The 22,475-nt window shown below is 45.4% G+C and overlaps 1 protein-coding gene across 1 annotated transcript in view; it reads right to left on the minus strand.

Moving 5' to 3' along the window:
* Positions 1–1,247: 1,247 nt before the first annotated feature.
* The window catches only part of EXT1 (exostosin glycosyltransferase 1), a 185,352-nt gene continuing 164,124 nt past the window's right edge, over positions 1,248–22,475 (minus strand). Inside the window, 8 exon segments of the mRNA XM_086609534.1 lie at positions 1,248–1,433; positions 4,871–5,042; positions 6,049–6,209; positions 10,366–10,455; positions 14,724–14,819; positions 15,555–15,673; positions 17,000–17,132; positions 22,187–22,306. Of these exon segments, the coding sequence (XP_086465660.1) occupies positions 1,248–1,433; positions 4,871–5,042; positions 6,049–6,209; positions 10,366–10,455; positions 14,724–14,819; positions 15,555–15,673; positions 17,000–17,132; positions 22,187–22,306 (1,077 nt within the window).

Below are 22,475 nucleotides of genomic sequence, written 5' to 3' on the forward strand. Positions count from 1 at the left end.
TACTTCTATTTGAAATGATAAAGCCATTTTGGCGCATGAGCAGCACCAGTATTTCAGGGGCAGGTTTTTGTTTGAGTTACCCCACCCCAAGTATGCCTGGGAGCACCTGCTGCCGCCAGTACCCAGTGTCTGACCACACGCTTTACTTCACGTGTCAGACCTCCAGGAGAGAATATCTCCACCTACTTGCACTTAAAAAAAGCACCACAAACCCAAAGGAAGAAAAAAAGAAAAGCCCATGCTTTCATTTCATATAAACCAATTTGTTACAGGCCAAATTCCTGCACTGCGAGCGCTAACACGCTTTCTTTTTTTTCGCCAACACCCCTTTTGCCCTCAGAACAAAGCTATTTCTAGAAATTCAGCTGCTGCGGCCAAGCAGTCCCCGTGGCCCCAGGCAGCAGGGACTGACGCAGGCTGTGCATGTCCCACAGGGCCACCGTGCTGACCATCCCTGCAGCGCTCATCCACAGGTGGGCCATTCGGGATGTGCCTCTCCTACCAGAACACACAACCAGCACCGCACCTCTGCTGTGCGTGAAGCCCTCCCTGTGCTCCACGTCACCGGTGTGCTCCTCGGCAGTAATGGTCCCCTCTCCCTTCAAGGCAAGGCTGAATACCTTGAAAAACGGGGTCCCCAACCAGAAGGATCTACACTCTCGTCTGGCTGGTTGGGGGTTCTCAAGTTTTCCTTCCGTCCAAAGGAGTTTAGCCATAGTGGCTGCTACCAGCTTGGGGAAACAGGAAAAAAAATTAAAAAGTCAGCAGTAAAACATTAATACTTCGGCTCTGCCCTGTTTGTGCTCAGTTTGTTTCTGAACCTGCTGCATTTTCTCCCCATGAGATTCAAGCGTTTAACTTTGCAGGGGAAATGAATGAAAATTGCAATGACAATCAAATGCATGAAAGAAAGAAACGGCAGCTTTGAAATATTCACAACCAACACAATTTTGATTAAAGAAAGAACTCTGTTTTTAATAGTTTTTTTTTTTGATCATTAAAAAAGTTTAAACCTGCATAGCAATCATTTCAAAAATAATTATTTAATGTTCCATAATGAAACTGTACACGACCTAGTCTTGAGCGACAGAAGCCTGCCGGGCGGTGCGAGGCAGTCCGGAGCGGCGCAGCCCCGGCACCGGCACGTGGCTGGCCGGGCTCGGGCGCCGGCTGTCGGCAGCACAGTCTGGCTCCAGGCGCCGGCGGCCGTGGGGCGGGGGGCGGCTCAGCCCCCTCCGCAGCGCTCCTCAGAGTCGTTCAATGTCTCGGTACTTCTTCCTCAGGATGGAGACCTGGTCTTTAAAGAGGACAGGGTCGAGCCTCATCTGAGAGTGGATCAGCGGCATATAGCCAAACCAGCTGGCGAAAGTGTTCATGCAGCTCTGCCGCTGGGCGAAGTGGTCGGGGTCGGCCCAGCGTGAGGCCCGGGATGTCTGTATGGAGAGGAGAGCAGAAATCAAACATTGGCCACCACACAACAAAATCACAGAATCATAGAATGGTTTGGGTTGGAAAGGACCTTAAAGATCATCTAGTTCCAATCCCCCTGCCACAGACAGGGACACCCTCCACTACATCAGGCTGCCCAAAGCCTCATCCAACCTGGCCTTGAACACTTCCAGGGATGGGGCATCTACAACTTCTCTGGGCAACCTGGTCCAGTGCCTCACCACCCTCAGAGTGAAAAATTTCTTCCTTATATCTAATCTAAATCTACGCTCTTTCAGTTTAAATCCATTGCCCCTTGTCTTGTCACTACACGCCCTTGTAAAAAGTCCCTCTCCAGCCTTCCTGTAGGTCCCCTTTAGGTACTGGAAGGCTGCGATAAGATCACCCTGGAGCCTTCTCTTCTCCAGGATGAACAGCCCCAGTTTTCTCAGCCTGTCTTCCTAGGAGAGGTGCTCCAGCCTTTGGATCATCTTCATGGACAGCTCTATGTCCTTCTTGTGTTGGGGACCCCAGAGCTGAAGGCAATATTCCAGGTGGGGTCTCACGAGAGCAGAGTAGAGGGGCAGAATCACTTCCCTCGACCTGCTGGCCACGCTTCTTTTGATGCAGCCCAGGATACGGTTGGCTTTCTGGGCTGCCAGCGCACATTGCCGGCTCATGTTGAGCTTCTCATTGACCAGCACTCCCAAGTCCTTTTCCTCAGGGCTGCTCTCAGTCCATTCTCCACCCAGCCTGTACTTGTGCTTGAGATTGCCCCGACCCACGTGCAGGACCTTGCACTTGGCCTTGCTGAACTTCATGAGGTTCTCACAGGCTCATCTCTCCAGCCTGTCAAGGTCCCTCTGGATGGCATCCCTTCCCTCCAGCGTGTCCACAACACCACACCACACAGTTGGTGTCATCAGCAAACTTGCTGAGGGTGCACTCAAAACGGCAGGAAAGGGCGGGTGGTGCGGCCAGGCTGACGCCATGCTGCAGAGCCGCGCTGGGGCTTGAGAGCACCTGGCTCTGCGGCAGCTGAAATCTGCCTGGCGGGGGGTTCTACCCAGGGGAAGGACGCTCTGCCCCAGTGGCAGCCAGTGATGGCCAGCTGGCCACCCCGACCTCCAGCAGTGCTGAGGGCAGAGCAGCCTGGTGCCCTGAGACCAACCGTGAGCCTGACCCACAGCACGACACCCGCCAGCACTCCCACAGCCTGCCAGCACCGTGCTTCACCACAGCTCTCACTCCATTTTTTTCCCCTAAACCCTCAAGCTATTTCAGAGACAGAACAAGTCCTTAAAAACTGCCAGGAAAGACAAGGTGGCCACTGTGCTCCACCAGAGGTGCCCATTCAAGCTCAGGCCAGCTGCTGCTCGTGGAAGAAAACACGCTGCGATTATTACGTTTTTTCAGGTCAAAACCGCACTTTTGCAACCCAGTCTGCAGAAATTTATACACAGTAATTTCAAGCAGCTTGTCACTGAGCTCAGCAGAAGTCTTTACATGCTTGGCACTACTCATGCGAGTAGCTGTCCTGCAGAGAAAAGCAGGGTGCTTCCAGGAATCCCACCGGCCACGGCCAGTGCGTAAGACAGTATCGTCTTACGGACTGAGAAAATTAACTGAAGTTCCACGTTACATCACGTTAGAGCTCTGGCCTGAGGACGAGACCACGGTCTTTGCACGCATACATGCAAAATCCTGTGGCCCGATTTTTCAAAGATCAGGGCAGGTGTAATTCCTATGAAAGTCTATCGAAACTCAGCACGTCTGGAAAAATAAGGCCTTAACAGCTTTGAAGCAATTATTATTCTCTATCTGAACCTCAACTATATTTATAAATATAATAAAACTATTATTTAAAAGTATGAATGCTGAGAATCTAAGGTTTTTTTTTGTGCCACTTCTCATGCATCTCTCTACAGCACTTATGTTTCCACTATACTTTGAAAACAAATACAAATTCGCAAACTCAAAGTATGTTAATTAAAACATGAAGAAACTGATAAAGTCAGAGACTTGCCAACTAAATGTCGTATCAGACTTGATCTTTGTCCAAGGCCTGTCCAGTTTAGCTCAAGTGGGAGATTATAATGTGCATTGATTACAGACTCTTGATTACACCGAGCCACTAAGGAGCAAGCAAAAGCTTGTTGCTAGAGGATTATAGCAGACATTCTGGCCATTAACAGTGAATTTCCATATGCCTATTAATCTCTGTCACAACATTGAGGTTATGTTAATTTTTTATTTTTCTTTCAAGGAATTATGAACATGGTCCATTACATTTCCCAAAGCTGCAGGAACAACTTGTCTTTAGGAGAGAGTTATAGCTCGTGGCTGACTCAAGTCATCCGCGCTATAAAAAGAAAAATGAATGTTCAGACTTTGCCAAACAGCCAAAGCATGGCCCTGTGGAGAGGTGAAGCTCAAACTGGAAGCAATAGGTACTTTCTGGATGGCACCTTCTTGTTCATAGAAGGTCTCCTGGGTACCCGGATGAGTCAGAATTGCTGACTGCTACCTATACCTCATGACGAAAGTGCAGTGGCATACAGGTAAGGCAGCCTACGAATTCGTGTGGCCACTCCCAGTCAAAGATCCAAGTAATGCTAACAGGAGAAAATGTGAGGGGAAAATAGAGGGCCCTTTCTTTCTCCTGCTCCCTAGTAATCATGGTACTGTTTGTAGTGAGGATCACATACACCATGGCAACACAGATGGAAGGTTGTTTAGGACTTGCAGGTCTTGCAGGATTTGCTATTCCTCCCATCGCTTGCTCACACAGGGCAAGAGGAAAAGTGCCCCCAGGTTACCGTGTATCCCCGTTACTAGCAGGTATATCTATTTCTGCAATGACAGGGTGCTTATCCAGTAGCTGGAAGAGGATCTAAGGCAAGTAATTCACGGCGGCTAGTGAGTGATGGCATCACTGTGGGACAAAATGTTCCTTGTGGGGAAAAAAGCTTGAACATCTACCTCTGTTGTGACAGTCCAATGTCAGTGCTTGAATCACACTATATACTTTAAAACAGTGGCCTGGTACATTATATTAATTCATAATTATTAAAAATAGAATATCTTTCTGCAATTTACTTCTGCTTCTAGCATTCCATGACTAGGTCTAGAATAGTTAATTAGAAAACTGGAGTTTAATTGAAATTTGGTTACTACTATCATCACTTCCATGAGTTTGGAATCACCGTGAATAACACTGTGTAAGAAAAGTATGAACAGGAGCTGTCATCCACAGTAGAATTTTGCCATTTCTCTTTTTCCTTCATTATAATAAGCATATCTAAAGTCCATACACAGTTCTGCTAAACTAAAAACTGCAAAAAAATTGACAGAACTGTATCACTCTGTAAGCCTAACCTAGAAGGCAAACTATTGTATTATCAATACATCCTAAGTGCTAAACCATGCTGTGGATACATACCTGTCCCATCATGGTCTCCTTATACTGTTTTTTCTGTGTTACTTTGATTGGAGGCAATTTTGTCACGGCTGATACCAAAAAATTCATTAGAATGTCCTCACAATTGGCCAGTTGGTCCACCATATTCTTTAGGCTGGCAGGCAGGTAATGAGTGTACAGGTAGTGATAATATCTGGAAACCAACAGCAGCGTTATTAATACAAGTCACTGGGCTTTCAGGGATTACAAACTCCAGGAAATTTCTATCTCAGTTGAGACACAAGCTTTGCACTCTATAGCACTTCCTTTCTTCGGTCTCATCCTCCAACAAGAAGGGAGAACAAATCAGTATCTCACCAAGACAGTAAATAGCGCTAACGGAGAAACAAAACATATGCCTTTTTTGTACCTGGGTTGAAAGAAATAATGCAGACCTAAGCATCAAGATAATGGAGAAGTAGGAAAGAGAGCATCGTATTGCTACAATGTGATAGACAACACTGATGGATTCATCCTTCACCTCTTCTCTCAAAACCGTTTCAAAACCGTTTCAGTTGGAGAGAACTCTATTCAACTGGCCTACATCTGTCTCTACTGTTGAAATTATTCTCCTTTGGGCCTATATCATCCCCTATGGTCTGTCTTCTCCTTTGCAGGGATGTGGATTAGATACTCTAGACTAATTTGCCGACTTTCTCCTAAAATCTGGAGGAGTCTTTTGCCCGCTGAAGCCCTAACAACAGGGGTCTTCTCCAACATGCTGCAACATGCTGATCTGTGATGTGTCCACTGTACTGCATTTCTAGAGTAGCCAGAAGACTTTGCAGTCTGCAGCTGTCAGCCAACACATACCTAGAGCTGGTCTGGAAGCAACCTCCTTTCTGCTACGCTACAGGCCATTCAGCCGAGCAGCTTAATGAACCCGGTAACTCTTTGAAGTGTGTAATTCCTGATGTTAAAAAGAGCAGTCTGACTGCCTCAAAATACAAGTGACTTCAAAGAGACCCAACAAGCGCAATAATGATTACCAGATCCCCAGAGCTAAGTCAAGAACATAAATTATTACCCCATAAAAAGCAGACCCATTTATTATCTTCCCATTTTTCCCCTCCCCGGAAGTATGCTCTTCACACCCACCCACCGCCCTTTACTATTTTGTTTCATATAGAAGGAGGACAGCAGATGCTTTGGGTTCTTACTTGTGGTAAATAGCAGCTCCTGTCAATACCATGGAATAGTCATTAGTCCATTTCGAGGTATAACCCCACCTCTCCTTAGTGTTGTCCCAGAAGTGACTGCGAGCAGGGTAACCTACGATCCTCTCAGGAAAACTCTGCCAAACTGTAAAGGCAAAATCCACCTGCGGACAAAGGCACAGGCCGAATGAATACTGAAATTGTTTCAACAAATGTCAACAAAACAAAATATTACCTTGCCACTAATTCGTAATTCAAAATCTTGGAACTGTTGCAAAACATTAATTCTATGTATTCATCGGTAAATTAAACTGACTGCTTGACATTTTGCCCTATAATTATGCACATTTTAATAGTTCCTGTTAAAGGGAGTCTAGAGCATCACAGCATTACATTAACATTTTCAAGCTTGCCCTTTACATATCAAACCTTTTCAAGTTACAGAAAGAATGGGTGTAGGTGCAGGTACTTAGATGCAATATAGAGTGGTAATAGCTGTGTGGTAAACGGAACGTTTTGCACATCTTTGTGCATCTAACCTACCATTTCAGTACCGTCAACACAAAGCTTGGAAAATCAGGAGTCAATCACCTTAAATTATAAGGGTGGCTCAGTGAGATTAAAACAGGCAATCAGTGCAGAGTCCTTTTATATTTTCCACCCATTTTGAGCCTTTGAGGACCGTGCAGGTCATACTTCTAAGACTGCCTATATAACCAAGAGGCTTAAACCATAGCTTAATAAAGAGGAAGATAAGATTCCCATGTAGTTATATGGCTTTAGAAGCTTTTACTTTAAGAAAAATGCTTGATGGTGCATGAGCCACAAGAAGATGTCAGCAGCCACAACTGCTGCCAATAGTGTTTTTTTTAATTATTTTACTGTCTTGCTGTAACTATTTTAATAATTCAAATCTCTGAGAACTGAAAAGGGGACACCATGTTGCTACCCCAGGATCCCACCAAACAAATCCTGGTGACACTAGGAAAGGGATGATTGAGGGAGTTTGCAGAAGGCTGGTCAGCACTAGATTTGAAAGGAGCTTGGTAAAAATACATATGGAAAGACTTTTATCACTGTAAAGTTGGTTGGCAGTCTCTTCATTTCAACTGAAGGTTTGGAGCTCAAACTAGACCGAAATTTCAAAGTTAAAGACAATTCAAATTGTCCCAGTCAAACCCAAGAAAATAAGGGCTTTGTTTCTGCACTGCACATCGAGTTCCCTCCAGTACCAGCGGGACCAAAAACTTTGCTCAAAAACACTTGAAAAACCTTCCCAGAACCCAGCCAAAGTCAAGGGTGTAGAGGTTAGGTAAAGAATAACTGCTCCGAGAACAGTCACATTTTCTGTGATTACTGTCAGACTTCTCTCATTTACAAGTGTTTTTATGAAACAGAAGAGTCGCACATGTACTGGAACACAAAATTAAGGACTGGTTACTTTCTTTCAAGTTGTTTCAAGGAATCTGAGGCCAACTAGAAAGACAATGTGCACAAACCAGTTACCATTGTGATAGTTCTGATCTCATCCAAATCAATACCACATGAAAGAACTGAAGGGTTGTTTTTTTTTCCCTGTAAAGGCCTTTCCCATAAAACGTGACATCTGTTTTCTTTAGGGAAGTCTGAGGATCTCAAACTTAAATAAATAATAAAGCAGCTGCACTCAGTGCCCTCACTTGTGCTTTCAAGTATCTGTCCTTGCACCACTGAGAGACACTAAAAAAAAGCACTCTAAGAGAAAACTCCCTTTATTAAAAAACCTCCAGTTCTCATCCTATATAATTTTCTGCACCATTATCACTTGGCTGATCAGCAGCAAAAGCCAACCAGGCTGCCAGACTCTTAAACCTCCGTACCACTTCTGACCCGTGCTGATTCCTAATTACGTCCCATGCAAACATCCCTCTGCGCGTGCAACACAGCTCCTCTCACAAGAGCAATTGCACGCCGTTCTGTTGTGAACAGAAAACCTTTACTACGCTAGAGACGGAAAGAATGAAGGATGTGCCTGGTGACTGCTCCTCCCAACAGGAATGCGATCACGTTTGACCATGTTTCTAAATTACCTTCTTGGGCCCTGAAGCTTTGCCACACGACCACCCATGAGCAGCCAGTTTCAAGGAACGTTTCACACGAGGCGTTTCACATCAGTGTTTCAATGCGCTGTTTCTTTGTGTAAGCCGCATGACGGCAGAAGTGAAGCAATAGAAAGGACCTAGTTCTTCGCAGAGAGTCGCCAACGAGAGTCGTGACCCTGGCACAGGCACACTGAAGCTGCAAGGCTACTGCTAGCAAGAGCTGGGCAGCTGGTTCTCCCAGCAGCACAGGGGCCACGGGGCTCGTAGAGCCAATATCCACTGTGCAAACATGCAATATTGGCTGCAAGCTGCTCACAGGAGGGAAGAAGCCACAAAGAAATGTGTATGTTGTCTCACACAACAACAAATATTTGCATTTCAGAATGTTTAGGGTAAAACATGGCCAAGTTGAATGAGAAACTCTATTTATTTCATATGTGTTCCAGAAGCCTGAATGACTCCAAAGTTTAGATGATGATTAAATACCAGCCAAAACAAAACAAAACCCCAGATCCGCATGGAATCCACGGGCTTGATTGCTGTAAATACCACCTCAGTGCAATGAATCACAGAATGGTTAGGGTTGGAAGGGACCTTAAAGATCATCTAGTTCCAACCCCCCTGCCATGGGCAAGGATACCTGCAACTAGATCAGGTTGCTCAAAGTCTCATCCAACCTGACCCTGAACACTTCCAGGGATGGGGCATCCACAACTTCTCTGGGCAACCTGTTCCAGTGCCTCGTCACCCTCAGGGTGAAGAATTTCTTCCTTAGATCTAATCAAAATCTCCCCTCTTTTGGTTTAAAGCCATTACTCCTTGTCCTATCACTACACACCCTTGCAAAAAGCCCCTCTCCAGCTTTCTTGTAGATTTCCTTTAGATACCGGAAGGCTGCTAGAAGGTGTCCCCGGAGCCTTATCTTCTCCAGGCTGAACAACTCCAACTCTCTCAGTCTGTCTTCAGAGGAGAGGTGCTCCAGCTCTCTCATCATACGCGTGGCCCTCCTCTGGACCCTCTCCAACAGGTCCATGAAGTCCCTGAGAGGGCAGCTGAGACAAGACCTTTCATCCTGAGCAACAACCTTCTTAAGAACTCCAGCCCCAGGACAAATGCCTTTTATTGGTTTTGGTTTGTTTTTTTTTTTTTTGGCTGTGCAATGTTTGGCAGCAGCTGTATTCTTCCTCATCTAGCAGAAACCACCAAGGTGTAACCTCGGTATCAAATAGGTCCAATGCCAACCACTTTTTCCATCTGTGCAGCAGAAGAGGGCTCTCATGGCTCCTTCTGGAGCAGTCTAACTACAGCACAACAAATCCATACTGGGAGAAAAGCAGGTGCAGTCTCAGTCATTTAGAACAACTTTGGTGACATCTTGAGGTAAATAGCAGTGATGGGTGACTAATGTTAGGAATTTCTTCACTGACATATAAGCGGTAGAAGCATCAGTGAAAGATCCCCAGCACTGATAAAAAAGCACTTCTATAAAGGTGAAGTGAGGAGAAGGGAATGGCCATGAACATGGGGGGAAAAAAGGGAAAACAAAAGAAAATCGAGTTTTTCAAGCTATTCCCTGGCCATCATTAATAATGTATTTCCCAAATATTGCACTCTATATAAACTGTCATCAGTTTCCCCTGTGGTTCTCAGGAAGAGGTTCCAGAAATCAATACTCATCCTAGTTGTAAAAATTGGTTTTCTACAGTATTTTTCTTTTCTTAGCGCTATCTTGCTCTTGGCACAAACACTCTAACACCTAAACTAGCAAAGATCTCCAATTTTATGGGGTGACACAATGGTGAGAGCATTCCTCAGTGAAATCCTGCATTAGGGTGGCAAAGCTGTCTTTTGGAGCGACAGCAGTCTCCTGCTGCTGACACTTCTTCCCTCCCCACCTACACCCCACTGATAACGTGGGGGTGAAAAAAGCCACCCCAATCAGAAAAGTGAGAACAGAGTATTAAAGCCGACTGCTCTTGGCTGCCTACACCCGCCTGCAGCTATGTTACTAAAATAATGAAGAACGGAAGAACCATATGCTAATGATGAGCCAATTAACCAGGGCGAGAAGCTCCTCTGATGGCAGGCAGTGGTAAGGCTGCTGAAACAAGTGCAACGCGCTAAATCTGAGGAGCGTAGCAGGAAATCTTGTAACATTCGCTCCCTGGCAAAGCCAAGAGACGAGCCTACCTGCTGTGCTCAGGATGAGCTGAGGAGCCAAGCCGACAGAGACCCTTACCTCAGTGGTTGAAAGCACGGTGTCCTCATCCAGGCTTAGCACTGCATCTGTCACTATGTTGTCGTAGGGTAGGAAGCGACTGCTCATAACCTGTGGGTATCCAAGGCAGGAAGGGGAGAAAAAAATCATTTGAAGGACTCGTTTCCAAGGGAAACACTCAGTTTTATCCCTCACTCTTATTTCATCTTGCCTGAGGCACATCACCTATCTCTGTCTGATGGAAAGGACCCTTCCACTCAAGAGTGAAAGACTCTCATTTTCGTCACTCCGGCACTCAGCCTATACCTTCTACCTCAGGAGTAATTTCTGAACAGACCTTCCTCTTTGGAGCAGGTTGCTTTCCTTTCGTGACAAACTGCAATGGTCTGTACTGAGAATCAGATGTACCTACAGCTTCTTTAGGGAGGACATTATCTTTGGGCAGTCTTGGCTCACTGGGGAAGTTCCGCTGGACTGGAGGCTGGCGGATGTCACCCCCATTTACAAAAAAGGGCGGAAGGAGGATCCGGGGAACTACAGGCCTGTCAGTCTGACCTCAGTGACGGGCAAAGTCATGGAACAGGTTATCTTGAGTGCTATTAATGAGCACATACAGGTTAACCGGGTGATCAGGCCCAGTCAACATGGGTTTATGAAAGGCAGGTCTTGCCAATCAAACCTGATCACCTTCTATGACAGGGTGACCCGCCTGGTTGACGAGGGAAGGGCTGTGGATGTAGTTTTCCTGGACCTCAGTAAAGCCTTTGATACAGTTTCTCATAGTGTTCTGGTTGAGAAACTGGTAACTGCTGGCCTGGATAGGCACACCCTCCTTTGGGTTAAAAACTGGCTGGATGGCCGGGCCCAAAGAGTGGTGGTAAATGGGGCTAAATCCGGCTGGAGGCCGGTCACCAGTGGGGTTCCCCAGGGCTCAGTGCTGGGTCCAGTTCTGTTTAACATCTTTATCAATGACCCGGATGAGGGGATTGAATGTACCCTCAGTAAATTTGCGGACGACACCAAGCTGGGAGGCTGTGTCGATCTGCTCAAGGGTAGGGAGGCTCTTCAGAGGGATTTGAACAGACTGGATCGTTGGGCTGAGGCCAATGGCATGAGCTTTAATAAGGCCAAGTGCAGAGTCCTTCACTTGGGGTATAAAAACCCCAAGCATCGCTATAGGCTCGGAGAGGAGTGGCTGGAGAGCTGCCTGGCGGAGAAGGACCTGGGGGTGTTGGTTGACTACCGGCTTGATATGAGCCAGCAGTGTGCCCAGGTGGCCAAAAAGGCCAATGGGATACTGGCGTGTATCAAGAATAGTGTGACCAGCAGGAGCAGGGAAGTGATCCTGCCCCTGTACTCGGCACTGGTGAGGCCGCACCTGGAATATTGTGTCCAGTTTTGGGCCCCTCGCTTTAAGAGAGATATTGAGCTCCTGGAGCGAGTCCAAAGAAGGGCGACTAAACTGGTCAAGGGGCTGGAAAATAAAACTTATGAGGAGCGGCTGAGGGAGTTGGGGCTGTTTAGCCTGGAGAAGAGGAGGCTGAGGGGAGACCTGATTACGGCCTATAAATACTTGAGAAAAGATGGTGGGGAGGTAGGGGAAGGGCTCTTTACATTAGTGATGGGTGATAGAACAAGAGGAAATGGGCATAAGCTTAGTCAGGGGAGATTCAGGTTGGATGTTAGGAAGTATTTCTTCTCTGAAAGGGTTGTCAGCCACTGGAATAAGCTGCCCAGGGAGGTGGTTGAGTCCCCATCCCTGGATGTGTTTAAGAATAGGGTGGATGATCTACTTGAGGATATGGTTTAATGGGGATTAGGGATGGTTGGACTCGATGATCTCTAAGGTCTTTTCCAACCTAGAAATCTATGAAATCTATGAAATGAAATCTATGAAATCTATGACATTTTACGTGGTAGCTAGGACTGTCCCTCTGCCCTCCTACGGGGTGTGAGGATCAAAGATAATAAACGCTGAGAAGGACTTTGCAGCATTCCTAAGGTTACACTGCTGGGAAGTCAAGCAGTCCAGGCTGCATGTGAAGGACTTTATGTTACCAGGATGGTTCCCCTGTAATGTGGTACAGCTCCATCTCCGTGCAGTGCTGTTGTATCCATGGGGAGCTGCTCCCAAATGGTGCAACATTCTCCATCAGAAAAGGAGAATATGCTAAAGAACATGAGTATCAGCTGAGCTTCACTTGCCTCGAGAATTATATTGGTCTTGTAGCATTTTAAAAAGTCACATTCTTAAATGACAAAATTATATATATATATAATCTGTATGTAGAATAAGCTTTCAAAAACTATGACAGGACAGTTCTCAAAGCACTAGGAAATAGATGAGAAAGCAGGATCAAAAAGATAACAGCAAGAAATGAGAATCCATATGGTTTCTTTAGCAGAATAATTAGCACCTTTTGAGAATTGATGAATAGTAACAAGGACACAACACTGTTTTTTTCCCTCATTTGTTAGGAAAAATATCCTGGCTAGTTAACAGACTTCCAATTTGTAACACCAAAAAACCACCACAAAAATCAGGCCCAGTAAGAGGAAATCACCATTTGGAAACAGGGACACAGAAAAGTTTTACACATCCCTCATAACGGACATGGTCAGTTCAGCGTGGCCTGCAACCTGTTTGGAAGCAAGTCCCTAAATCTATGTCTTGATTCAGAGAAATCTCTGTCTCTATAATCAGGAGGTTCACTGAGTCTGTCTGGAGAGCATCCCTCCACCGCCACGATAGCCTCGGTCCGGGGCGGTGGCTATGAGGAAGAGGTGATCTGGCAGTGAGGAAGAGGTGATCTGGCAGGGACTGATGGTTTTGCTTCGCTTACGCAAAGGCAAAGCAGAGCAAGCAGCTGGCAGGAGACCAGCGTTCTCACCCCAGCTCTTTTACAGATTGTGAAAAATTGTCAAACAGTAACAGTCAGGACTTCCCATGTATTTGTTTTTGTACTTAAAACTCCCTCCTGTAAAATGGGTGTGATAATATATCTTGGTTTCACGGGGAAGAGTGAAAGTTAGGCAAAGGCAGACCCCTGTGATCACCTGCACGGAGTAACTGTGCCTGCCAGTACGCTTCAGTGCAGTCTGAAGATGAAAAGCAGTTCCTTTGTGCAACCTTTGAATTGCACTGCTCTGGCTCTGCAAGCTTTGTCCAAACAAACAGCTTTCCACGCAAGAAGCCATTTGGCATACGTTGGGATATTAGAAGGGAGAGACTGTCCACTATAAACACACCTTTGTGTACTCAGGAGACTCGTTTGTAATCTAAACAGTGCCCGGGCCAATTTCTACAAACACTGTAGAACTGGTCAGAGATTTTCTCCTCTATCTCACCTCTGTAAGCTTTCCAAAAAGAAAGAAAAAAAGCCCACGACGTTCAAAAGACTCAGAAATCACTACAGCCTTTCTTGGCCCTGCAGCAACTCTCCTGATACTGTTTACATGGCTAGCTAAGGCAAGAGCCATTAGCTGCCAACCTTGCAGGGCTCTCGCTTTCCACTTGTCAAGGTGACTGGGAGAAAAGACAGGAGACAGGACTATAAATTCAAAACAGGATCGTACAGCCACAGCAACTACAAGTTCCCTTTGCAAACGCAGAGCTCGAGAGCCAGCTGACACACATCGCAGAGGGGACCAGCCCAAATCTGTCTCAGTCAGAGTCCAGAAGCAAGAAGTCTTGCTTCTCTCAGGCCTGCATTTGGAAAGGAATCATCCACTTCAGTGTGGGTTTTTAAAAAAGCCTCTTTTCTCATGTGGGTGGTGTCTGTTTCGACTTTGTGGAAGTGCAAACAAACAAGTGTGCTGCACGGCAAGAGATAACACAGTGGTTTTGTTCCCACACAAGTGTTCCTTGTCCCTTCCATTTTTTTGGTGGTGGGATCCCATCACTGGCAGCAGTACCCTACAGGGCCAGGAGAGAAGGTACGTTTCAAAGGTGCGTTAACACCATTCATTCTCATCTTTTCCTCTGCTTTTGAGTCCACAGCTGACCCCCAAGTCTTGCATCTGACTGCTCAGACTCAATTAATCCAGCTGCATCACTACTTTCATGCACCTGCAGAGAGAGAGAAATCTCCAAAGATAGGGCCAGCACTACCTACTCTCAGGTCCACATTTCAGAACCAGGTGCCACCTGTGAATCTCAGATTCATGGCATTAATGGCCATGCTGATGATTTCTGAGAGTATGGGGCCTCATGCATGAAACACGAACCTGTGACCAAGCTGGTACAAAGGGCCAAGGAACAGAAAGGAGCTGTCACACCGTGGGGAACTACAAAGCTTTCACCAAAGCAACTGGAAAAATAAATTCTGATCCCACTGGAGAATATACGCCAATCTTTTACGATGTTTCTCTCCACCTACCTTGCTCTCTCCTTCAATGACTATGACAGGCACAGAAGTGGCAGGCCAGCGGTGTTTGGCTGGGAGGGGTTTATCACAATTCCATAAAACAATAATCTGAAAGAGAATATCGGACCACGATCAGAGACCTTTGTGACAAAGCAGTCCAAACCCTAAAGACTCAGATCTCCAGACAGAAATGTTACATTCAAGTCAGGAATTTCAAAATCAACAATGATACAAATTTGTGTAAAAATAACACTTCCTACAGTAATTTCACCCATCCTGACTCTTTACAATATATGTCCTCCTAAGCCAAGACAGGCTGGACAGGAACTCAGGAAGTCTCTATCTAGGCCAGGTCACACGGATGTCTCTGGTTTACTTTGGCTTACTTTACAAGGCTAAACCACTTGCAACAGTCCACTGTAAGAGGGTGCTCCTACTGAACTCCCCAGGGTTTCTTTTAGAGAAGCCAAAATCCTCACACTGCTGAGACTAAGAGCCGCCGTGGGAGGAAGGAAGATCATGTAGGGGCTCTTGAGGCACAGACATCCTTTTGCAGTTTGCAGCACACACAGTCCTGATCTTTAAAGTACAGTCATTATTTTACCTGCCTCATGAAACAAAGGAGTTTAATTACTGTCTCTATTCCACTCCCACTATACTCAGAACTTTTGTTTCCCATACACGTAGGTCACAGACAATAGAAATCTCAGAGAAAAGAAACACCAGAATTGAATCAAGGGTTTGAAAGAGGACTGAGAACATCTGAAGTCAGTAGGCTCTTCACTCCTGGGACAGTAGTCTTGTCTCCAATGTGACTGACAGTCAAACAACAGCACTGCTTACCTGTGCACAGTACTGGGACTTGGCTACAGCAACCAGGAGTTTCAGTACAGGCTGAGATTGGGAAACCAGGGGAGTTACTGCGTGGATAACGGCAGTGAATGTGGAAAGAGGCTTCAGACCTGAAGTGAAGACATTATTTGTTCAGTAAAGACAAAATTGCCCCAGTTAGTACAGATTAAAGGACTCTGGAGATGGAAAAATAACTCGCACTTAATGCAAACCTTGCCATATTGTTTTAGGCCATCTCCTTTCGTCTTGGACACTAGGATACCAGATGCTTCAGAGAGATCACACTTCCCTTTAATTCCCACACCCTCTGAAATCCCTGACTCCAACACAATTACTGCCTTTTCTTACTCACTATTTCCACGGATGTCCTGCAATCTCTTTCTTTCATCCAGTTTGTCTCACAGATAATACTGCCATCTAGTTTGTTCAACCAAATGTCTTCCTTGACATTGGCTCTTGTTTTGCTGCCTGGCTCTGGATGCTTGATGTTTTCTACAGATTATCTCCACAACTTCCAGGGACTTGTTCAGTTTCCTCAGTTCCATTACAGTCTCTGTCAGATTTTTGCTCTTTCTGGATCAATCCCCATCCACATGCATCTTCAATTACCGCCTGAGCTGATAATTCTGCTTGCATCCTTGCCTTCCATTCTGATATTTTTGTCTCGCTATGATTTCCTTTCCTGCCTGAAATAACAGATCCTACTGGTGTCTACCCTTCATTACTGCTCTCACTCTTATCTAAATTCATCTGTGTGGGGTCATAGTCGTTTTTCATCAAAATTCCCACAGAAAACTTCTCCCTCTTTAACATGGTAACTGTGAATTTTTAGTACAGATCCACACAAGTGGGATGGCACAGGCTGAGCCAAAAGTAGCAGCAGTCTGGTAAGCAGCATCACTTCAGCCTGCAGGCACATTCCCCTGCAGAACTCATCTTTTAAACTCTGCTTCAGGAAGGAGCCACGACTTACGTCCTATTCATTCCTTCTAGTGGAATCCGTACAAAGACACATAGTATGGAGAATAAATCCATACCAACTACGCACTCCAATAACAAGTGTCATGGGTAAATTACCACTTTTCCAATTTGCCAAGCACAAATAAACAAAGCAAGCAAAAAGCTATTCCTCTTATGTCCCCTTGGGCCATGAATGGGTCAGTAACTCAGGCATTAATTACTGGCGACTGAAAAGTATGAAGGGACATAGATTTTTTAAAAAACAATCTTTGCAAGCGAAAGGCACATGATGCATGTTGATGAGTCAGAGACATTCCAGTCTACAGTGGGCAGGGAAGATTGAGACAGGATAAACGAAGGGCATCATTAACTAGAAATGAATGGTAAATCACTTGGCACATGCTATTCAAGGACCTAGTTCCAAATTTCCACTAGAAATGCCAAGTACCACTAGATTATAGCAAGGATTCACTCACCGAGATTAGCATAGTAGTAAGGAAAATCTCCCAGATATGAGGAATACTGTGGCAGTACAAATAACCCACCAGGATGTTTGTTCCATATTAAGCTGTTACGTGATATGTGCTTAAATATTCTGTCCTGAATAATCTGGAAAACAAGAGAGGCGATGATTTTTAAATAGACTGTAATAGTCACTGGTAGAAGCTTCAGGGACTCCAGCTGACTGGAATCATCACCCATTCTGCAAAAGCTGAGGCACACAAATAACTAGACATTCCTGCTTAATCTCTCTTAAAATGACACAGGACGTGCACACTGACACCACTTCAGCAGCTCGGGCTTTGTGCAATAGGTTTCAGAGCACCTCATTAGTCCCTCTGGACATGGGGACCTTGCAATTCACTGCATTTTGTATTTCAAGTCAAATATTTTTTCCATTAGAGTATCTTAGCAGTTGTAAGCCCGATTAGTTCATTGTCAGTTTTACTACCCAGAACTCACAGAAGATAATTATTTGAGGATGGCATTACAAAGCTAGGTATTATTTTGAGATAATGAGAGCATTCAAAACCACAAAGACTTTCAGCAAATCAGGCTGCACTAATTATTCATTTTTGCTTAATTATAAAGGGATATTAGCATTCAGATACATTACTGATTCGACGCCTCTGTTTTATAACAGCACCTTGTTGGATGAAACAGAAAAAGATCTTTTGGCAACTACTGTCTGTCTCTGTAGAGGGCCACAACACAGATTCCTAGATTTTTAAGGTCAGAACAGATTGCTAGGTCATCTACTTTCGCATCTAGAATGCCCCGAGCCACAAAAAAAGATACAAGGCTGTATGTACATTAGCATGTATTTGTAAAACTAATTGCAGTTACTCCGCATCGGATGACTGTATGCAAGAACCACAGCGTTTCTTGCACCGATGGGAGCTTTTTCAAACTTGCTGCAAAGGCCTAACAAGACTCAGCGTTGGGAAGCTTTAACTGGACAAATTCAGCCTCCAAGTAAGATGCAACTTGCTAAGTGCAATCTGCTGTTGGGCTACATGTTCTTACAGATTTGCCTTCCCCCAGAGCATCAGAGGTTGGCAGGTCTGGAGGTGGGACACTGCAAAGGGCCATGGGGTGGTGAAGAAAGAATTTTCCTCTAAGTTGGCTAAGCAGGATTGCCTTGCCTTCTTCTGCAGCTCATCTTCTGCGATCTCCCAAGGAGATTTCATGTAACTGGCAGTTTATGCATTGCACAGTGCTCAAGTGCCAAGAATGTGTTGGTTCTCCTAACCTACCATCTCTGGCCTTAACATAGGCATACATAGGTGAAACTCTATGACTCTGAATTTGCACTAAATCTGATCCCTCATCATTCATTCTGGCCTTAAAATCTATGGAACTAAAGAAGGTATATACCCACAGCATAGGAAAACCAAAACCAAGCAAAAAGATCCAACACGAGCCAAACAAAAGCAGCTGCTGGAGACTAGACAAGCTAAAATCTCTGCAAGCAGCTGAGTTCAGGGACATTTGGCCAATACAGAACATGAATAAGTGCTGCCACAAGAAGTGGTTTTCCTGGAATTCTTGATTGCCATGACAAAAGAACCCGCATTAAAACACAGTCACACATTGTGCTAGACAATCCACTGCTGGTGGCAATATACGTACTGCTAAACTGGGGCAAATGTTAGGTGTTTGCATGCTTGTCTGAATCTTGCCTACAGCCAATTACCATAGCTAATATGCAGTAATTTGCTCACATGAGTAAGTTAATTTAACCTTTTTTTTGGTCTCAGAATAACAGACTTAGGCCTGTATTTCCATCACTGGCAAGAGTGTATTTGAATATTTCTGTTTGAAAGTTGGGTGTATCAGTTGTCAGATCTCCTACATGGTAGCGGAGAAAGGAAAAAAAAAACCAAACCATGACTGGTGTTTCTCCATCTGCAAGTTATGCCACTAAACAAAGACAGAACCTAGAAGTACGTATTTTCAAGTGTTTACCAGAAAGCCTAAACATTGCAGCTCCTTCCTCCTGCTTTCTCAGAACCGCGGCGGCATAATCAGATAAGGAGAAGTCTGCGAATTTACATGGTCAGGAGGTTTTCACAGACAGTGGAGTTTTCCACTGTGCTGGTAGCCAACAAGGCTGCAGGGGAAACACATGGCTCCCATTCAATGCCGCCCCAGCGCACCCGGAGCGAGCGCAGCTCCAGCACGGAGCAGGCCCCCGGTGCCATGCAGCACACGCAGCCTTCGGTGCACATCAGGCACACAAAGCTCGCCGGTGCGGATCCGCAGCAGGCTGGGGAGCTGGCCTCGGTGATTTATCACAGTTAACAAATGGAAGATTAATTTATCACGCTCCTGGTCTATGTAAGAAACCTAGCTGTCTGTCATGGCAGAGAGGAGAAAAGACAACTTGGCAGAAAGAGAACAGAAAAAGATAAAAAAAGATAACATGGAGGACCAATCAATTAAAATGCAGAGAGTATAGCACTGCACATATTGCAGAGACGGACAGCAGCTACACGGTCTCTTCAATGATGAGGCATAAAAGGAAGTTTAATCAGAGGAGGAAGGGGTTAGGATCTCTGGTGAGATCTCCCTTTTCTTTTTGGAGTTCATTAAGAGTCCAATATTTTTGTCTCCCTCATCCTCACACTTCAAAAAAGTTCACATATTGCCTTAATCATTGCTGCTTCACAACATGCCCCAGGCAAGCACCAAACATTTGTCTGCACTTTGTGCTATCCCTCTCCCCTCCTCTTCCTGAGCAGAGGACTGGGCACGCTGCGCAGGGATTTAGGGACGTTTTGGGTTTGTTTTCAGAGAAGACCAAGCTGAAAAAGTGCAGATACATGGGAGCACGTGTCCGGATAGTGTTTGCAGCATCCCATCGCTGTCGGCGCTGACGCTCGCCTGCCGGGGCAGACCTTCATGAACATCGTTTCCTAATCCACACCATGTCCACAGCACTGGGCTGTTCCTCTGTGTCTGCAATATGGGGTTGCTGGCCAAATGATTCAAACTCCTCATTTTGGGCTATGAGCAGTTTGGCTTAGGCCACCAAATGCTGTGAGAGGATGAAGGACATTAAAAAGTGAATTAATGTTTTCAGAGGTGTCCAGGATAAAGGGCAGAGAAGAGCTATGATGTCCTTGCAGACATATGAGTTGGTGAAGACTTTTTCTGTACTGATATTCTCACATGTGGACATGTACCAGCACTGCAGTCAGGAGGCAGGTGATTATTCTCATGGTATCTAGCATCATCAGAGCACTCTGACGCAACAGTGTTACAATAGAAGATAGATAACATCCACCAGAAAAAAAACAACCTTGCTAGGAATTTACTTCCAGGCACCAGATGTTAAGTAGAGGATATACTGCTTGCAGATTTCCGACACCAAAAATCACTCTCAAGTGTTCTATTCCTTTCCTAAGGAAAGTTAACTCAGGACTTTACTTAGGCAAGTTGAAATGTGAAACAATTATCTGTTCACAAGAACAGAATCCCTCTTAGCTGTCCCAAAAATTTCTGAGAGTCCTGAATTAAAAAATAAACACCCCTCAAACCGAAAGCACCCTTGCAAACAAATGAAAAAACCCAGAATATAACTTCAACACCAGGCATACATTGTTCGGTTTCATCAAATTAAACCTTCCAGGAAGATTTTTGGTTTTGCTTTAGTTTTCCCCTCCGAGCGGAAACTCCAGCTTGCTGGTTGCCCAGCTGCTTCAGCTTTATTCTGGGTTTTGCTGTCCCCTGGGCACCTGCAGCCACAGGGGCCACCGTGTCCCAGGGCAGCGCTAAAGACACATCTGTAAGGGTTGGAGCTCGATGCGATGGACACCAAGGCCGTGGGGGCTGCAGGTCACATCCCCTTGAGACCAGCCCCAGCACAGGCGGGAGAGGGGCAGTGAGGAGAATCATGCACCCCTCTGCTTTTAGCAACCCCCAATGATAACGGGGTGCATGCAGGGAAGGGGTGGATGACACAGGAGGTACCTGATTTTCCCCAAGGGTACTTCTGTACGGGTAAATTAGACTGTGAGCACAGGCACCTGGTCTTCCAGCTTTGTGAGTCCGATCCTGGTGAGGGCTGTGACAATTACCACCACCTCATCGGTGCTTATGGGGAGTCTGAGAATGCAGAGCAGTTCCCAACGGGCAGCTCAGATGAAGACATGCTCTTCCAAGGGCGAGGAGAGCGTTGCGAGGACAGCTATGCCAGGGGCTCCAAAAACATTCCCTGGCTGGTTTTCTTCACTGGCACAGGAAAGCCTAAGGGACTGTCTTGCAGCAGCTGGAGGTAGATCAGCCACGGGCAACCTGTACTACAGGCAGCCGTGCTCATTTGCAGTTTTCAGGGAAAAGCAGGCACAGCAGGAAATGTGGAGCTTTATAACTGTTCACAAAGACGGATGCAATTGCAGAAGCATTAGCATAAGACGAATGCATTTGCACCTACAAAGTGAGTCACTTTCAGTGGTAAAAGTGTGTAAAAAATTTATGTGCAAAATTGCGAAACAATTAGAAGAGAAACCTGCTTTTGGAAGTGTAGCCTGGGCCCTACTTCTAAAGAGCCTTTCATCTCTCCTCCGTCTCTGAATTCAGAAAGGATTCTCTCCACAATTGAGATCATCTGTCTCCCTGTTTAATAGCAGTCTAATTATGATTATTTATTAATATTTTATACGGATGATCAGGCCTTTCTCTTACCCTGTGTGTGAAGATAAGACACCGTGATTTACAAGCCTCTCCTTTTCCTTCAGCCGGACCAACAGCCCCGTCACAAGGCATCGAAGTGTTAAGGAATGGTCAAGGAAGAGTTTACAGTAATATTTTTTCCAAAATGAATTCCGGAAAGGTTTCTTAAAGAAACACATTCACTATCAATGACAAGGATAGTGATTCATAAGCCATAAAGCTTTGCAAAGGCAAGATCACACATGACAACTTTTCCACGTGTCGGGTAGCTCCCATTTTTCACTGTGTCAGTTTTCTAATGCGGATTCCGATAATGAAGAAAGTATTTCCTTAGGGGAGAAAACTTATCAAGATGCCGAGTTTTTTTTCCCAGTGACCAATTGTGTGTCACAAAAACCGCAGTCCAACACCGGCTGAAGACAGGAGCAGCTGGACAGGTACAGAAACCTCGCTGCTCGGCAAGGTCCCAGACAATTTTTACTCACCTCTAGTGTAGTCAATACAATCTTCTCAACTGAAGAAAAATAAGCCTCCCACAAGAACTGTGTCTGCTGTCTAAGTGCTAGGATTTTATCCTGATGGATAGACCTGATTGTAGAAGGAATCTGTAATACAAGATGTAATATAGTCAGAAGCTTCAGAAAACAAGGCAATCTCATCAAATTAATATGCTGCTGACAAGCCCTCTCCTCTATTAGCGAGCTGCACGGCTTCGGCGCTCCTGTCCGACAGAGATGCGTGTGTCAACAGTCAAAGCCTTGATGTAAAATGAAT

Source organism: Tauraco erythrolophus, chromosome 3, assembly GCF_009769465.1.
Source record: "Tauraco erythrolophus isolate bTauEry1 chromosome 3, bTauEry1.pri, whole genome shotgun sequence".
Classification (NCBI taxonomy): Eukaryota; Metazoa; Chordata; class Aves; order Musophagiformes; family Musophagidae; genus Tauraco; species Tauraco erythrolophus.